At 43.6% G+C, this 19,484-nt stretch overlaps 1 protein-coding gene across 1 annotated transcript in view; it reads right to left on the bottom strand.

Annotated features, from left to right (window-relative positions):
- The window catches only part of LOC119177180 (5-oxoprolinase), a 129,757-nt gene that overhangs the window by 42,836 nt on the left and 67,437 nt on the right, over positions 1–19,484 (bottom strand). Inside the window, exons 20-22 of the mRNA XM_037428582.2 lie at positions 19,213–19,249; positions 8,668–8,778; positions 4,731–4,832 (exon numbers count right to left, since the gene is read on the bottom strand). Of these exons, the coding sequence (XP_037284479.2) occupies positions 4,731–4,832; positions 8,668–8,778; positions 19,213–19,249 (250 nt within the window). The remainder of the gene's footprint in view (positions 1–4,730; positions 4,833–8,667; positions 8,779–19,212; positions 19,250–19,484) is intronic.

Raw genomic sequence — 19,484 nt, forward strand, 5'->3', positions numbered from 1 at the left:
TAGCTTGCAAACTTAAACTGGTGCTACAGCCTCAAAGTGGTGCTAGGGCAAGAACTTAAGGAACGAATTTATGTTTTCACTAAGTATGTAACAAGAAAAACATCATGAGGCTGAATAAATCACTTTATTTACTTCATATAAGGTAGATACACTACACTAACTATTGATGCCCACATTCTTAATGGTGCTTGTTCAGCCTTGCAAAATAAGACATTAAAAACTCACTGTTAGGAAAATGTGAAAAATATGGAAAGTTGTTTCACTCTGTCATTGCTTTTTATGAATATTACTATTCAGATCATCAAGCTCAGAAAGGGCCATAGCTACAATCCCATTCTCTTCTGATAGTGCTTGTTGCGCACGTGTTCGTTACCTACAGGTTTTACGAGCCACTGATAAATTTTACCTTGTTCACCAGTCGCCAAGTCTTTTATGTGCCGAACGCTAGGTGCAATCGACCTAAAAAGCCTCTGCTATTCACACTTGAGTGTAAATAAGTGCATATCAGAGCATAACAGCAACGCATGAGCTGTGCAGTAAGTCCCGCCAGCTGCTTGTAGCCTGCCAGACTCCGAAAATGGGCCATACGGTTAAGCTATTGCACTTGAATCTCGGACGCCTTAAATTACCCCCATGTGCATTTTTCCTGTTTAAAAATAAGTGCTGAAAATAAAGCAGTGGAGATACTGCAGCCATTTACAACATACACTTGTGAGCAGGCATTCTCGACACCAGCCTATCTGAAAAATAAGCACAGGAATCGGCTGAATCTAGCAGCTGACACGTAGCTGGTTTTAGCTATTATTAAGCCTCATATCAATTTGTTGGTGCAAGGAAAGTTAGTTGAGTTGCATGTCAATGAAAATTTTTTCTTTGTTTGTGTGTATGTGTGTATGTGTGTGTGTGTTTACCCCCCCCCCCCCCTTGTTTCCATGCGAGCATTTTTCGTTCGGTTCACGCTGCATTCACGTTCAAATATATATTTGAACGTGAACGCAGCGTGTACCGAACGAAAAATGTTCGCATGAAAATGGGGGGGGGGGGGGGGGTCTTTGCACTTATCGGAGCTTAGCAGGGTTACCAGGAACCAGCGTGCTTGAGAACCCCTGGTGCACACAAAAAGCTACCAAATACAAGAGCATCAAGCACGCTTATAGCTCCAATTATGCACTAGCCAAACTAAAATGCCTCTACTAGATGTTGCTCTTGTGAACACCAGTGGAAAATACACACAAGTCCTCTTTGTTGTTTTATCATTTTTTGAACAGAATATTCATTATTAGTGAAATTTTGTAACAATGCACATTTTTGTCTCCGGTGCAAGAAAACTCAGCCACCCAAAGTAATGCACATTTTTTGCAGCTTTATAAAAAAAACATATCTGCTTTGACAAGGTGGCTTCTATAACCTTGCTAATACTGCCCAGTAAGGGCGTGTTCTCTGGAAAAACAAACAGGAACTAACTTCCCCAATGGCGGGGCTACTGCTGCCTATTGATATATTGATACAGCGATCAGGCCAGGGATTCAGCCATCGACCACATTTCTCAGTCATACTGCTCACATTTTTCATGAATGTCAATAAATCCTTGTAACAATTTCATACATTAGCAGTGAAAGGCATGTTTCTATAAAAAAGCTATCCAGTGTAAAAATCTTTCGTTAATGGTGCAACTTAAACCAGATGCAGATTGCAAACAACACTCGGCAACGCCAAAGTTTACAGGAGCACTTTTGCAACAGCTTTATTTAGCACCGGAACACGTATAGCAATGACTGCTGAGACGAATGCAACAAGAATGATGGAAATAGGTGCATGAAAAGTGAAGTTCTGAGTCCTCAAAGTGCAAAACACGAGCAGCCGGCAACGAGAAATATTCTCTTTCGCATTTCACTCTTCTTCTGACATCAAAGACAACTTACGATCACAGCGCACGTCTTATAATGACATAACAGAAATGTCACCTCATGATGGCCTTCACACAATAACTCTCTACCACTCTTTTTGAGGGCGTCATTAGCATGGTTACAACAAACCACGTGCATCAGCTAGAAGCTCACGTTACTTCCCACAATAAAAACAGCCGATGCGTGTCACCGTTGTCCGAAATTGCGGTAATTTGTCCCGTGAATTAAAATTATTACAGCGTAAATTTCGGCGTTGCCACTTGCACAATGATATCGGCGCATTCCACAGCACCTAAAGAACCGATGGAAAATACATGTGCAAATTGTGTGGCAGGGCCCCTTTAACTTTTCGTTACCGCCCAGAAATGGTTATTTTTTACATGTCTCGACAAGAACGTTTTTGCTAGTTTGAAAAGTACTGCAACACACATAGCAGCATACCAAATTTATGTTTATTTATTTATTCATTTATTTTTTTATGCAGCATACATAGCAGCATCCAAAAATATGTTTTAGAGCAACAAAAAACACTATATAGGCAAAGATATTAAGACAAAGAAAATTCAAAATATACATTTTTAGAATAAATGACCCAGTAACAATATAAAATAATAAATATTGTACAGAATGGTTCTATTCACATATACAAAAAAACATCAGCACCGAGGTGCTGCTTCATTGCTCGTGCCATGTGGTCGAGCATTGCTTGGTTTTTCATGAGACACAAGGGAACTTGTACACGTTTCTCAGTAAATTTTCGTTTGTTTTTTGCAATAAAAGCCTGCAGGTGTTCCAATATAGTAGATGGATGTCCGTGATGTGAATGATCCCTCTATAAATCACATGTCCAGTGAACTTCGACATTTTGTCTAATGTCATCTCTTTCCATGAGCCACCTCACCCCTCATAGATTGGCGTTCCAATATATGAATCGAAGCATATTTCTTTGCATATTTGCGCATCGTATTAAAAAATGACAATATCGTGTGCAGTTCTAAAATGTGTTGTGCTCCTCCGTAGCCAGGACCAAAATGTGCTTCGGTGGCCTTCTTGTGGTGAGGAGATGCTCTGCAGCCGGCGCCAGCACACCATGCCACAGCGACGTGTGGACCTCGCACATAACCATAGTAGCTATAAGATTGTGCACAAAGGTCAGCAGCTATGCACTTGCGGCAGAGGAGACAACTTGAGGCCGTAAACAAAACAAACCCATGAATGGCTGTGGATGTCTCAGGCTGATGCAAAGCATCGTCGCCATAAACCTTAAAGCTGAGGTGCTGTCATCCTCGGACTCTAAGCTCATCCTCACTCAAATCAGGTGCGATTTCAAGACAGTTTTGAGTGCTGCATGTTTTTTTTTTTCAGAGCAGGTGCGCACCCATGCGCACGCGCAGCCGCCACCATAGGAGCGACAAGTGACACTAGATGCGATCCTGTGTCTGATACAACGATACTAGCGAAACCAAAGCTGCTGGCAACTGGCTGAGAAGGCCACCCCCACACTTTGTACATGTGGCAGGCCTTGGGAAATATTTTTTTTGTTGTTGAGTAAATTTTTCCTGACTGCATGCAACAGCTCTCTATTCAATAGCTGGTATAAATTTCTGCAATTATTACCGCTGAACACTGTCAGCTTGTGAAACGAACATTTTAGTTTGATATTTGACTTGCAAAGTTTCTTTTGATTACAGAACTTTGATGTTACTGCAGCATAACCACGAAGGGCATGCACTTCTGTCGTGTTCGCCAGCCAAGTGCCTTTTCCCTACAAAACGTGCACACTGGTTCACACAAAGGTCTGCCAAAAATCACTATGTTGCCAAAATGAGCAAATTCAAATTTATTGTGAAAGTTAAGTAGCTGGACTAACTACTATAAAGTTCTGAGTGCACAAGAAACAAATTGAACATGCCAAAATCGACGATGGAAAGCGTCAATCACCGGTGATCGATCTGAATAATCGTGGTAAGGTGCACAAGAAACAAATTCAACATGCCAAAATCGACGATGGAAAGCGTCAATCACCGGTGATCGATCTGAATAATCGTGGTAACGAAAGAGTCAAGCCCTAGCTTGTGTACTATGTGTGCAGTAAAACTACAAAGAATCATTACTTAATTATTATACAGCTCTCATACTGCACTAAAGGTCACTCTTTTGGTATAGCTGCAACAACAGTGTATAGATGCACTGTTGTCTAGAAAGGAATGAGAAGGCTATAAAACAAGGTTAGTACTGTAGCTTAAAAAAGTTGACAGCTGAGTGATTTCGTGTGAATTCATTTTGAAATGTTAACAGCTCTTACAAGTTTTGGAAAGAAATGAGACAAACAGAGCTCTTTTCCTCAGTTTGCCTCATTTCTTTCCAAAATTTGTACGAGCTGTTAAAATTTTGAAAAGGTTAGCAAGCCAACCAATAGATCGCAGACAGCATTAGTTTGGCTTTACCTGTGGCTGGTGCTGTTTATCAGACCATGAGCAAATATAGGTCAGCGAAGCCATCACTGCCATGTAAGCAAAATGAAATAGCCCATTTTAGAGCAGTTCAAGCAAGTGCATTAAGATACAGTAAGGTGCAGGCAAGTATAAGTGCCAGAAAATGATACAGTTTACAGTTAAGCCATTATTGTTTAACTCATGAAACACTAATATATTTTCCCCCCCCCCAAAAAAAGTAAATAATGTAATGTTACAAATGAAAGCCTAAAAAAATTAGATAACTACGCCAAGCAAGCAAGCATGGTAATTTGCCGACAACAAACTGAAATAAACAACCTAATATTAAAGTCTGGGCTTTGATATCCTTTGCCTTTATTGACCTTACCGGGGTAATAACTGTGAGATCAGGTAGGTGACTGCCACCAGCTTGAGGATGATTAGATAGCAGGACATCCCCAGGTACAAGGTTGTCGCCCAACATCATCATCTGGGTGATTCCAAGTAGCAAGACATATAGTAACAGCAAAGTTACAAAGCTCTGCATACAGTACAAGTCTATGTGTGCAGCAGAGTCAGCAGCTATGATGAGATTACATCAATTTATGAATTGACAGCAATGTAAATCAAGGAGCACTATTTAATGCTGACTAAAATCAAACCACAGTTCAACATACTATACACAAAACTCAATTTAGACACTATTTTCTAAGACAGTTAGTATTAGCAGGAATAACACAACCCAATTGGTTTGCCTACAGAAGTAATTAAACTTCATTTCCTTCAACAGAACTAAACATCTCCATCCCTTCATGATGAGTACCCATTATATCACAAAGGCTAAGGCAAACATTAGTATGTAGCTCAGCAGAAGTCTAATGAAAGTATATTAAACAATCCTTAAAGCAGGAGAAAACGATGGAAGAAGGCAAGGACATTGACCAAAACAGCATCTCATTGGCTATACCCTATGCTAGGGGAATGGAAGAACAGAATAGAAAAAAAGAGGAACACAGTGAAAGTGACAAAGCTATAAGAACAAACACTAGCACAAGCCCATCCTTTCCTAGCAGAAATTCCAAAGCACAGTTAAGTGAGGCAACATAAAAGTTTGAGTCTGACAAGATGCATAACATGGAAGAAGATGAGAAGTGAACAAAGCACAGTGCTGCCATGCCCATATCTTGCTACCCACACAAAACAATATTTCTACTCACAGAAGCCTTTTAAGCATGGAAGCCACAAAAAAGTTGTTTTTCCTCAGTCTAAACACCCATCAAGGCACAGAGATAAGAGATGCACTTCACCAGCAATCTACTTAGTCTGCCACTATGCTCAGAAGACAGTGAAATTCATGTCATTCATTCTTCATGCTTGAAGATGTTTTTCAGCAATGATGCAACAAGACTCAAGGCAGAAAGTCGTATACTGTTGTTTCCATGCATTAGACTGCTAGTTGTGTTGATGCAAGCCTTTCTCAGTTAGTCTTTTTTACACTTTCTTTTTTTTTGTTGATTGATTGATTGATTGCTTGATTGCTTAATTTTAAAACTTGAAAGTGACTCTGTGGCTATGATAGATACTGTAGAAAAAAACAATTGATTAATTTTTGCCCCCTGAGGTACCCTTACACAGACCTAATTAAAAATACTTGAGTGGCTGTGCACTTCACATACATTGAAGTGTGGTCAAGTAGCTGAAAAATAAACTTACACCACAATCAAAGTGGAGGGGTCACACTATAATTAAATTTTTGTTCTTAGGATTCTTTATTGCTGCCCTCAGAGGTGCTTTTCAAGTCACCTACTGACATGTTTTTTTTTTTTCTATATGCATCATGCCGATAGCAACAGTTACTGTTAGCTATTGATAGCTCTTGGGAAACTATTCCCACCAACCCACAGACTGTCAATAAAAACATGGATATGGATGCCACCAACAAGCTTAATCAAAGCCAAACTTAGAAACTTTAATCTGGCAAGTGGGTTTCAAAGTAGCTCTTTCATAAAGGAGGCATACACTATAATTGGTGCTTGGCAAGCCTGAAAGGCTTTGCAAGTATATAATAATAATAATTCTCTTTATTTTTCCTATACAAAAAAAGGGAAGAAGTCTCACACCAAAAGCTTCAAAACTGTAGCTTGAGTGCGCCTGAGGCCCAACAGAATACATTCATAAAATGTACGTGGCAGAAGAAACTAAAACATAGTCAATGAGCAAAACTGAATGCACTGCACATACAGGTGTAAGGTTACACAAAACAAATAAATAAGAACACAGAACTATGCTAGTTGGAATGAAAAATAGAGCACTCTACTGGTATAACGTACACACAAAAACATATAAGGCATGTAGCCAAAGGGGGGGGGGGGGGGGCACCTTTTGAAAATGGACAATTTTTGCTCTGTATGCTATGGCGAAAAAAAATTCCAAGGCGTGGGGGGGGGCATGGGCCCCTTGTGCCACCCACTGGCTACGCCACTGAAACATATGTATGCTTTTGCACACAACTAACATGAACTATGCAAGTATGACGATGAGCGTGGACAGTGTAATTTAGCACAAGTTTCTCCTGTAAGTGCCATTCATAAGTCGCTTTTTTCTGCAAGCATGTCATCTGTTCTAAAATTTTTAAACATCACTTTCTCGGCTTTCCGAAAGTTTCATCGGTTTCATCAAATATAGGCATGTGTCTATAATATTAGAGCTCTATTTTAAAAGCACCTAATGCAAAGTCAAGCGAATATTTCACTTGCATTATTACCTCAGTAATCCCCCAATAGCTAGTGCTTCAGCTCATATGCAGCTCATTGACAGCTGCATAACAAAGGAGAAACCATTGCCCAAGAACAGAGGGAGCTACTTACACTCTGCATGCTCTCTCTGTAACTTCTAAACATGGCACAGATGTTTGGAGTCCTCTACTCTGCCAGTGCAATATATAATTTTACAAGCTTAACAGAAGGTTGAGGCACGTTTACAAGGTTTTATCAAAAAAAAAAAAACATGGCTGATCCCTTCGTAATAGGGAACGGTAAAACACGAAAGTAACGTGTCCTTACAGAAGTAGTTTGATGTTTACTGTACATTGATATAAAAGATCTTGCATAATTTCTATTGGTGTGTGACAGCTATAGCACCGCTTAATGTGAATGCATCCACGTTTTATGCTTAGTCATACGTCCACATTCCAACAACTAGTGTCCATCATTAACAATTAAACAAACCCTTGTGGTCACAGATGCTTGCGGTAGCTGTAGTAGTTAACTGTGGGAGCAGAACCAGAGAAAGCAATGTGACAGCCAGAAGAGCGTGCCTGTTTGACGCCGAACTTAGGCTAAGGTCGCCTACTCGCCGCATGTAGGAGTTACTGAACGCCACTGTCCAACCAGAGGGAAACGCAATGCACGTTGTGTCTTCCCTTTGGCCAGTCGCAATTATTTGCCGGTTTAGAGAAAGTGGGGAATGCGGAGTTGAAGTACAGTGAACTTGAAGAATAGTTAAAGCCAGTCGGTGGGCATCGCAGAGCTATGTTTGGTATGAATGGATGCAATGAGCGATGCTGGCACTTAAGGTCAGGTCATCATCTGGGGGTGTGCTAAGGCATCAACAAAATTGCACTTCTCCTTTATGGAAGCACACTGAATAGGATGGACACTTAGAAACGACACATTGAAGTTATCGCAGATGCCACGGTCATGATGCATTATTGCACTTTACCAAGAACGCTGTGGCAGGACTGTGGTAGTTATAAAAGGCACATTTTTCAAAGCGTAAAAAGTATGCGACCGTGGTGAAGCGAATAGCATGCCCAGCATCCGTAGTCGCGTACCCAAAGGTCATAAGTTTGACTGCCATTGATGAAACTTTTTTTTCTTTGTCATCCATTATGCGTAACTTTTTGACGTCATTTCCTTGAGGGAAATACGTCGGTGAAGTCTTAGTGGACCCTGGCATGAAACACTTTCGTGTTAAATATGAATACAATAAAAGCATAAGCACTGCTATGCTTAGACTGCATCTTTTTAAACCCACGGAGCTCCTAACACAATATAGAAATCTTTAGAAGGTAAGGTGAAGAGTTTATATCACACTCTTGGGATTTTGGCAGTGCAGATGCAATACATCGAGTCTAGTAGACAACCTAGGGTCAGCTTCAATCATGCTCACTGGTTTAGCGTCTCTTGACAAATTCTGTACATTAAGGAAGCCTAGTGAACTTCAGCCAAATTTTGACAGGAATAAGAAAGTAATATGTTGTTCTCAACAAGCAGTTATATATGAAAACAAGAACCCCCTTTATATAACAGTGCAGCGCAATTTACCTGGTATTGGACAGCTTCTTGCATGGCTCCCAGATGCACAGGAATGTGTGGTGCATTGCAGACTAGGCCACCATCAGGACCAAAGAGTGCGCAAGAAAAATCCAACCTTTCCTGCACCACAAGTTTGTAAGCTTGTTTTTCAGCAGGCAATAGTGAAACAAGACCGTTTATAAGATACAGGCGTGTAGCCAGAAATTTCTTTCAAGGCAGGCACCACCATGATTTCGGGAGGGGAACTTCCTTAGAATGGTCATTTTTCGCTCTCTATAAGCCATTGCGAAAAAAATTTCAGGGGAGGGGGCACGTACCCGTGTGCCAACCCCTGGCTACGCCCCTGATAAGACAACCTTTTTCCAGTTAAACGGAACATTTCTGGTGCTGTGATTTTATTATATAAACACTTGGAAATGTATAGTTACCAGACTACAATATTCAACTTCACCATATATATATATATATATATATATATATATATATATATATTGTAGTGGGGAATTCGCAAGGCACTGACTAGTGGGAACATCTCTCTCGGAGTGCAAAGCGCGAGTGTGTGCACGAGCTGTAGACGCTGGACTGCTCGAGCATTTCTGTCCGTATCGGCTGCCTGCCTACTACCTGGCGTCGCTATTAAACTCCCTTGCAAAGTGGTGGAAGTGTGCTGGGTACGCAAACCTGGAACTTCGAAGCCGGAAGCTGCTTACTGCATCAGCAATGCCTGATCAGACGACTGAGCAAGGCACTCCCCTGCAGAGCACTGCCCAATCCCAACTGGTGATCGTACCTACCACCCTGCACCAACGGGATCCCCCCTTCTTCAGCGGCACCGAGAACCAAAATGTGGAAGACTGGTTGCAGCTGTTTGAAAAGGTGAGCGCCGCCAACAAGTGGGACGACCCCTCGAAATTGGAGTACGTCCCATTTTATCTCAAAGACGTCGCCAGCCTGTGGTTCACAAACCACCGTACTGAATTTACCACTTGGGCCGCTTTGAAGACCACCCTTGCAGCTGTGTTCGATCGCCCCACAGTGCGCAAGCTGCGTGCTGAACAGCGCCTACGCGAACGAGCGCAAAGGCAGGGCGAAAACTTCACTAGCTACATTGAAGATGTTATCCATTTATGCAGGCGCTTTAACCATGAGATGACCGAACAAGACAAGATCAGGCATATCTTGAAATAAATAGATGATGATGCCTTTCAAATGTTGCTGGCAAAGGGCCCAAGTACCGTATCCGAACTTGTGACCTTATGCCAGAACTTGGGAAGAGATTCACAAGCAACGTGCATTAGTTTGGAGGTCAACGACACCAGACGACTCTCTCGCTTCCCTGGCCGTCGGTGGTGACAGCACCCTGCTGGAGCAGATAAAAGAATATGTACGTGAAGAGGTCACACGACAGTTTTCGTGTCTCTCGTATCTGCCGACCACCGAAGCACCAACGAACCGTCTAACGCCGACAATCAGACAGGCTATTCAGGAGCAGGTCTCCGAGGCGCTGCCATTACCTATGCCTGCCTCTCCATCAACACCTGTTGTCGCACCACTGACTTATGCGGCCGTCGCGGCAATGCCTCCGCCTCGTCTGCCATTGTATACGCCACAACCTGTGCGACCTTCCACTACGCCGTTTCCAGCTACACAGCAGCACGCTGGAAATCATTGGCGCACTGCTGACAACCGGCCGATATCTTACTTTTGCGGGATTCCAGGTCACGTTGCGCGTCTATGTCGTCGGCGCTTCACAGCTAATACACCAAGATACCCTGACTACTCGTTTCGGCCTCCATACCACGCGCCTCATGTGCCACCTGAAGTTCACGAACGCGATGCGCAAGCTGCTTCTGGCACCCGAACCTCCGCTTCTCGACGTTCTACTTCCCGCTCGCCTTCCCCTTCACCAAGTCGTCGTTCCGTGTCGCCTATGCGTCGACGACCCACCTCCATTGAGACGGAAAACTAACTGCTGCAGCTCCGGAGGCACGAGCTGCGTCGTCGTCTAATCGTTTAAGTCCTCGCCTGTCTCCCGCCAATCTTATCGATGTAATCGTCGAAGGTGTACGAACACTAACACTCATCGATACCAGTGCCGCGATATCTGTGATTAGTCAAAGACTCTGCCACTCTCTTCGTAAAGTGACGATGCTTTCTCCCGTAGTTTCTCTTAGCACTGCGAGCGCCCAACAAATTGAGCCCGTCGCGGCATGTATGGCAAAAGTGGTTATTCGAGACGTGTTGTACATCATTGAATTTCACGTGTTGGCTTCATGTTCCCACGATGTCATCCTAGGATGGGATTTCTTATCACGTCATCACACCGTCGTGGACTGCGCTCGGGCCGAAGTGGAGCTGTTACCATTTTGTGATGCGCCTTCTGTTGATGCGGCCGTATCTAGTGTGGCTAACCTTGTCGTCGCGACAGACATAGACCTTCCTCCTTTCAGCGCCCAGTTTGTCCCTGCCTGCTGCACTTCATTTTCTGACGCGACCGTCCTATTCACGCCATCTGACATCTTCGGTAGCTGCCATCACACATCACTGCCATTCGCCGTTCTTGCGCTTTCTCAAGACACTACCGAAATATTTATTTCTAATCCGAACTCGTGCCCCCTCAGTTTGCGCCGCAACGAGACGCTCGGCCACATTCAGCTTATTGATGAAGGTACTATCGTGCCTGCCGATTTCTTTGACACCAAGCCGAATATGGAGCTGAACACGTTGTTTCCTCACTTTGCCTTTAGCAGTGTGTCGTCTGATGCATTTCATCGTTCTATTCACTGCCATCTAGCCCCGGCTCAACGAGAGCAGCTTGTTACCCTGTTGCACGAATTCAGGCGTTCGTTCAACTTTCCCCAAGCGGTTCTAGGAAGAACGAACGCCGTTGTGCACACAATTGACACAGGCAAGAGTACTCCTTTGCGCCAGCGCCCCTATCGTGTGTCCCCGGCGGAGCGTGGCGTAATTGCAGAAGAAGTAGACGACATGCTACAGCGTGGAGTCATCAAGCCTTCTTTTAGTCCTTGGTCTTCACCAGTTGTACTCGTCAAAAAAAGGATGGTTCGATCCGGTTCTGCGTAGACTACAGGCGCCTAAACAACATTACGAGGAAAGATGTTTACCCTCTTCCCCGCATAGACGACGCTCTCGATTGTCTCCAAGGTGCAGAATTCTTTTCCTCGCTTGACCTTCGCTCAGGTTATTGGCAGGTCCCAATGGCTGAGTCTGATCGTCTAAAAACGGCGTTCGTCACACCAGATGGTCTCTATGAATTTACCGTAATGCCATTCGGACTCTGCAATGCGCCCGCCACATTCGAGCGAATGATGGACAGCATTTTACGCGGTCTCAAATGGAACATATGCTTGTGCTATCTTGATGACGTTGTGGTCTTTTCACCCTATTTCACTTCGCATCTCACTCGTCTGCGTAAAATTCTACAGTGCCTTACAAACACCAGGCTTCAGCTTAACCTGAAGAAATGTCACTTCGGGGCTAAACAACTCACCATACTTGGTCATGTCATCTCGAAAGCCGGCATCCTTCCCGACCCTGACAAGCTTCGTGCTGTTGCCGAATTTCCTAAGCCGACTACAGTTAAAGAACTACGGAGCTTAGTGGGCCTGTGCTCCTATTTTCGTCGGTTTGTCCGGAATTTTGCTTCCATCATCGCTCCGCTCACCAAACTCCTTGCTGGCCCTGCAGATCTTTCGAATTGGACAGTAGCCTCTGATGAATCCTTCACAACACTGCGCCAACTCCTTACCACACCACCCGTACTGCGTCATTACGACCCTACTGCGCGGACCGAAATACACACGGATGCAAGTGGCGTCGGCCTTGGTGCAGTACTCGCGCAACGCAAACCAGGTTTTACGGAGTATGTGGTCGCCTATGCCAGCCGCGCCCTCACTAAGGCAGAAGCCAACTATTCTGTTACGGAAAAAGAGTGCCTGGTGATTGTGTGGGCGTTAAAGAAGTTTCGCCCCTATTTGTACGGCCAAACTTTTGACGTGGTAACAGACCATCACGCACTCTGTTGGTTGGCTTCACTGAAAGATCCTTCTGGTCGCCTCGGACGTTGGGCACTACGCCTCCAGTAATTCGACATACGTGTCGTCTACCGATCGGGGTGAAAGCACTCTGACGCAGATGCGCTTTCACGATCACCCGTGAAATCTGATGATACGGAAATATCAGCCCTTGACCTTCCCCTCTCTGCCATCAGCATCACAGACATGTCATCCGAACAGCAGAAAGACCCTTGGATTGTCTCGCTCTTGAATATGCTTTCTGACGCATCAACTTCCGGTTACCCGCGTGCTCTTCGCCGCCAAGCAACGCATTTTGCCATACGAGATGGCCTAATATACCGTCGGAACTATCAAGTGGTGGGTCGTAAATGGCTGCTAGTCATACCCAGCCATATGCGCTCTGACATATGCGAATATTTTCACGCTGAGCCGCAACACGCACACGCCGGTGCGCTAAAGACGTATGAATGGATCCGCCAACGTTACTACTGACGGGGTATGTACACGTTTGTACGCAAACACATTCGCTCATGTTCCCAGTGTCAGCAGCGCAAGGCATTCCCTCATTCACCCGGTCAACTGCAGCCTTTACCATGTCCTGCATGCCCATTTGACCGTGTTGGGATTGACCTATACGGCTCGCTACCGTGCTCTGTTGGTGGTAATCGATGGGTGATTGTGGCTGCCTACCATCTGACAAGGTACGCCGAAACGGCAGCGCTACCTTCGGCTGGTGCTCGTGACGTTGCAACCTTCATCTTGCATCGGTTTGTTCTTCGTCATGGTGCACCACGGAGCTCCTGAGTGACAGGGGCCATGTATTTTTGTCCGAAGTTCTGCAGCAGCTCTTACATTCATGCCGTACGGTACACCGCACATCAACAGCCTACCTACCTCAGACGAACGGCCTAATGGAACGTTTCAATAGAACCTTCCGAGACATGCTCGCTATGTATATTGATTCCGACCACTCCAATTGGGACGTTGTCCTTCCTTTCGTGACGTATGCCTACAATACGGCGATTCAATCAACAACGGCCTTTTCTCCATTTTTTCTTTTATATGGTCGTGACCCATGCAGCACACTCGACACAATTCTGCCATACAATCCTAATGCCTCCGAGTTCAGCCCAGTTTCTGAAATGGCAGAACATGCCGAAGAGTGTCGTCAGCTTGCACGGTCCTTTACAGCCGATAATCAAGCCCTACAAAGAGATCGCCACGACCGTGATCTTGTTCAGGACACTTTCCCTGTCGGGTCTCTCGTGTGGCTCCGACTGCCTTTCCACTCTCCTGGACTGACTCCCAAGTTTGCACCGAAGTATACGGGCCCTTACCGCGTCATACAGCACCCTTCTTCTGTCACCTATGTAATTGAACCGCTCAAGCCATTTACGGACAAGCGCTGCCTAGGTCGTGAGACGGTCCACATCAGTCGCCTCAAGCCCTATTACGACCCTCCTGTGCTCTCGTCACCTTGAGTCGCCAGGATGGCTCGTCTTCGTCGCTGGGGCATTGTACTGGGGAATTCGCAAGGCACGGACTAGTGGGACCATCTCTCTCCGAGTGCAAAGCGCGAGTGTGTGCACGAGCTGTAGACGCTAGACTGCTCGAGCATTTCTGTCCGTACCGGCTGCCTGCCTACTACCTGGCGTCACTATTAAACTCCCTTGCAATATATATATATTAGGAGTGGCAATTTGATGCTGCCCTGAATGTGTAAAAATTTTGCCAGCTTGCTGTAAGATGTGTTTTATTTAGCCTTTAATCCTAAACCTCCGGACTGCCTCCTGCTATATATAGCCCCGCCACGGTGGTCTAGTGGCTAAGGTACTCGGCTGCTGACCCGCAGGTCGCGGGATCAAATCCCGGCTGTGGCGGCTGCATTTCCGATGGAGGCGGAAATGTTCTAGGCCCGTGTACTCAGATTTGGGTGCACGTTAAAGAACCCCAGGTGGTCAAAATTTCCGGAGCCCTCCACTACGGCGTCTCTCATAATCAAATAGTGGTTTTGGGACGTTAAACCCCACAAATCAATCAATCAATCATCAACCTGCTATATATAGATAAAACATCCCTATAAACTCAGATACATATGTGACAGGAAACTGAGACCGCAACTGAGCCTACAGTAGAATAAATTGGTGTTACCACTATTTGAGTGAAAACACAGATATTAGGTTTTACACCACTGAATAAATTTTGTAGAACTAATATGATTCGTAATGACACTTGTGTTAAATAAATCTTCATGTTATTAATCCTCTTAATGCTTATCACACTAGCCTAATTTCATATGAGCTAAAGATATGAATTTAGGTGTTATTTGACCTTTACAGGGTTTGCATAGATCTCAAAAGCCAAAATTGAAGATTTTCATGTAGTATAAAAGCTGCATCAAACATTTTTGAAGGATGCACAGCAACACCACAAACCAAAATTTTTTGCTATAGCACTGTTTCGGAAATGCTATGGATAGCCATGCTAAGGAGGTCTAGTGGCTAAGGTACTCGGGTGCTGACCCGCAGGTCGCAGGATCGAATCCCGGCTGCGGCGGCTGCATTTTCGATGGAGGCAAAAACACTGTAGGCCCATGTGCTTAGATTTAGGTGCACGTTAAAGAACCCCAGGCGGTCGAAACTTTGGGAGCCCTCCACTGAGGCGTCTCTCATAAATCATAATCATTTGGTGGTTTTCGGACGTTAAACCCCACATATAAATCAATCAATCAATCAATCGAAATTGTTTGATTGATTGATTTGTGGGGTTTAACGTCCCAAAACCACCATATGATTATGAGAGACGCCGTAGTGGAGGGCTCCGGAAATTTTGACCACCTGGGGTTCTTTAACGTGCACCCAAATCTGAGCACACGGGCCTCGACATTTCCGCCTCCATCGGAAATGCAGCCGCCGCAGCCGGGATTTGAACCCGCGACCTGCGGGTCAGCAGCCGAGTACCTTAGCCACTAGACCACCGCGGCGGGGCAATCAATCGAAATGCTATGGACAGTTTTATCAAAGTATAAATACAACAAATTAGATGATAAATGTCCAGTCTTAATCTGTTTAAGTTTCTGATACGCACAAAATTTATTTTAGCATTAATGCATTGATTCATTTATGTAGGATTTTACTTCCCGAAACCTAGCATTAATGCAGCTGATGGGGAATCTCTTAGCTAAGTATTGTTCATCAGTCTTCCAACTTTAGTCTTTGGTAAACTGTTCAACTTTACTGCAAAGGTGATGTACTTGCTTCTGCTTTTGCAGAGCAGTGATCTGCTAAAGCAGTCAAAATGGCAATGGCTGTTTCAGTTTTTTTTCATTATTTTTCAATTTTGACATTTCTTGCTGTCTAAAACCACCAAGCTCCTGTTTTTGAAGTTTGACATGGAGAAAACTTGATACGAACTGGACTCACTCCAGTATGAGCAGTCACTCAGCAAATATCCAAAGTCCATGCAGAGTCAATGTCTTTAGATACAGAGAAGGGTAATAAAAACACTTTGAGGTAGTACATCAGTCAATATTAGCAGCACAGCTAGCTGCTTTAATCCAAACTTCTTCATTTTGATAGCTGGTTGACACAAAAAGTTTTTTTTTTTTTGCTTTAACTCTGGCTGCATGAGATTGAGAACATTCATTGAGCTACTGATTCCATTGGCAGATATCAATTAAGCATCAGTAGTTTCACTTTTGTGTACTGTTCGCTGCACAAAGAGGAAGAACAGGCAGCATATGAGCCAGAAATGGACTGGAGTCATGAGAAAGTACTAAGTAGGAGAACGCATGGTGACATGCTGGAAAATGAAATGAGTGTTAGGTCGAGACATAATGAAGACAGCATAAACAAAGCAGGGAAGCCATCACTGAGCTTTAATACATGTCCTGACGCTGTTTGCACTGCAGTATTGAATGCTGCGCAAGTAATACAAAGCAGCTTCGTGCACTCATAGCAGTGTATCATTTTTAAAATGGAGAGTTTGCCAGATTAACGTGTGTACTTACCTTAGAAAGCAGGTAACAAAGTAAATATTAAATGGCATCTGCCGAGAAATTTAAGGGTTTTTCAGGAAAGACCAAGACTTTCAAAGTGTTTTAGAGACCTGTATGCACCCTACCTTGAATCCACAAGTGTTGCTCAACTGAAACTAGAAATGTTTAAGGCATTTTTTATGATACAAAACCAGTTGACTTGCTGCCTTTGCCTGGTCATGTGACATACAGACAGGGAGGAACGGGAAGATGGAAGCTTGAGATGAAAAAATTCGTAAACAGGGGTTGTGTCGAACCGGCATTCCGACCAGCAGACTTGTCTTTCTCAAGGCTAGAATAAAACTCATTTCTTTAGTACAAGTGTATCTACACTTCATGCTCCGTCCTAACAAAGGAAGGAAAGAGGGCTAATTTGGTCAACTTGCTCAACTTCCAGTAGGCGAGTCAGCGATACAATAGCAAGTTCATTGTGACATAAGTGACACTCCTGATTACCGTAGTGTAAAGCTGAGTTCAATTTAAGTGCACAGGCAACCTAAAAAAACAGCGTAAATTGACGATTAAGATTACAGCAGTAAAATAACAATAACCACTCAAAAGCTATAGTTTACCTCAAACGTTCATAATTTGTTTCCAATTTTCTTCAAATAAAATTCATTCTAATGACTTTCCAAATAAATGCTATTTTTATAGAGGGCACACTCAATTTTTACAACGACATAGACGACATAAACTTTTATTGTTCATCGGTCAACAACTACAGACAGCCCCTCAAGGTTTTAGTTTTATTTATAGCTGGCTGATTCCTTTAGCTTATGTTTTATGCAAAAATCGAATGTATGCACTAAGGGACAAAGAAGTCAGAATAACTAACTAACAATATGGATAGAATAGTTAAAATAGCGGAGGAGTTTTACAGAGATCTGTACAGTAGCCAGGACAACCACGACCTTAATACTATAGGAACTAGCAGTAGCGCAGATGACACCCCACCAGTAATGATAGAAGAAGTCAGAAAAGCCTTGGAGAGCATGCAAAAAAGCAAAGCTGCTGGTGAGGATCAGGTAATATCAGATCTGCTGAAAGATGGAGGACAGACTGCGTTAGAAAAACTAGCCACCCTGTTTACGAGGTGTATCCTGACAGGAAGAGTACCAGAATCTTGGAAGAATGCTAACATAATCATAAAAAAGGAGATGACAAGTACGTGAAGAATTACAGGCCGATCAGCTTGCTCTCCGTAGTATACAAGCTATTTACAAAGGTAATTGCTAACAGAGTTAAGAAAACATTAGAATTCAGTCTACCAAAATAACAAGCAGGATTTCGAACAGGCTACTCAACAATCGACCACATTCATACTATCAATCAGGTAATAGAGAAATGCTCAGAATACAGCCAACCACTATACATAGCCTTCATTGATTACGAGAAGGCATTTGATTCAGTAGAAATATCAGCAGTCATGCAGACACTGCGGAATCAGGGTGTTGATGAAGCATATATAAACATCCTGGAAGAAATCTACAGGGGATCAACTGCTACCATAGAGCTTCATAAAGAAAGCAACAGAATACCAATAAAAAAGGGTGTAAGGCAGGGGGACACAATCTCCCCAATGCTGTTTACTGCGTGCTTACAGGAGGTTTTCAGAAGCCTAGAATGGGAACAGTTGGGGATAAGAGTTAATGGAGAGCACCTTAGTAACCTGCACTTTGCCGATGACATTGCATTGCTGAGTAACTCAGGGGACGAATTGCAACTCATGATTACGGAGTTAGACAAGGAGAGCAGAAAGGTGGGTCTTAAGATTAATCCGCAGAAAACGAAAGTAATGTACAGCAACCTCGGAAGAGAGCAGCGCTTCGAGATAGGTAATAGTGCACTTCAAGTTGTAAAAGACTATGTTTACTTAGGGCAGGTAATAACTGCGGAGCCAAACCATGAGGTTGAAGTAACTAGAAGAATAAGAATGGGGTGAAGCACATTTGGCAAGCACTCTCAAATTATGACAGGTGGATTGCCACTATCCCTCAAGAGGAATGTATATAACAGCTGTATCTTGCCGGTACTTAGCTATGGAGCAGAAACCTGGCGACTTACAAAGAGGGTTCAGCTTAAAGTGAGCACGACGCAGCGAGCAATGGAAAGAAAAGTGGTAGGTGTAACCTTAAGAGACAAGAAGAGAACAGAGTGGATTAGGGAACACGGAGGTTAAGGATATCATAGTTGAAATCAAGAAGAGGAAATGGACATGGGCCGGGCATGTAGCGAGTATACAAGATAACTGCTGGTCATTAAGGGTAACTAACTGGATTCCCAGAGAAGGCAAGCGAGTTAGGAGGAGACAGAAGGTTATGTGGGCAGATGAGATTAAGAAGTTTGTGCGTATAAATTGGCAACAGCAAGCACAGGATCGAGTTAACTGGCGAAACATGGGAGAGGTCTTTGTCCTGCAGAGGACGTAGTAAGGCTGATGATGATGATGATGTTTTATGCCAATAAAAAAATGTAATTCACCTTTATGTTTGTGGATATTGATGTTCTTTGAAGAATCCTGCAATAAAGCAAGTTAAAGAGACCTCAGTGAAAAATTCAGCAATAAACTTAACATCTCACATATGAGCACTTTAAAGAAAAGCCCACATCGAACAAAAAAACTTATTTGAGAAAACACTTTGAGTGCCATGCAAACCATCCACAATATTTGTTATTGAATTATAATCAAGTACAGTGCTTAAAACAAATTTCCATTATAAATACCCCATTAACTCCAAGTCATAAAAACCAGA

Source organism: Rhipicephalus microplus, chromosome X (assembly GCF_043290135.1).
Source record: "Rhipicephalus microplus isolate Deutch F79 chromosome X, USDA_Rmic, whole genome shotgun sequence".
Lineage (NCBI taxonomy): Eukaryota > Metazoa > Arthropoda > Arachnida > Ixodida > Ixodidae > Rhipicephalus > Rhipicephalus microplus.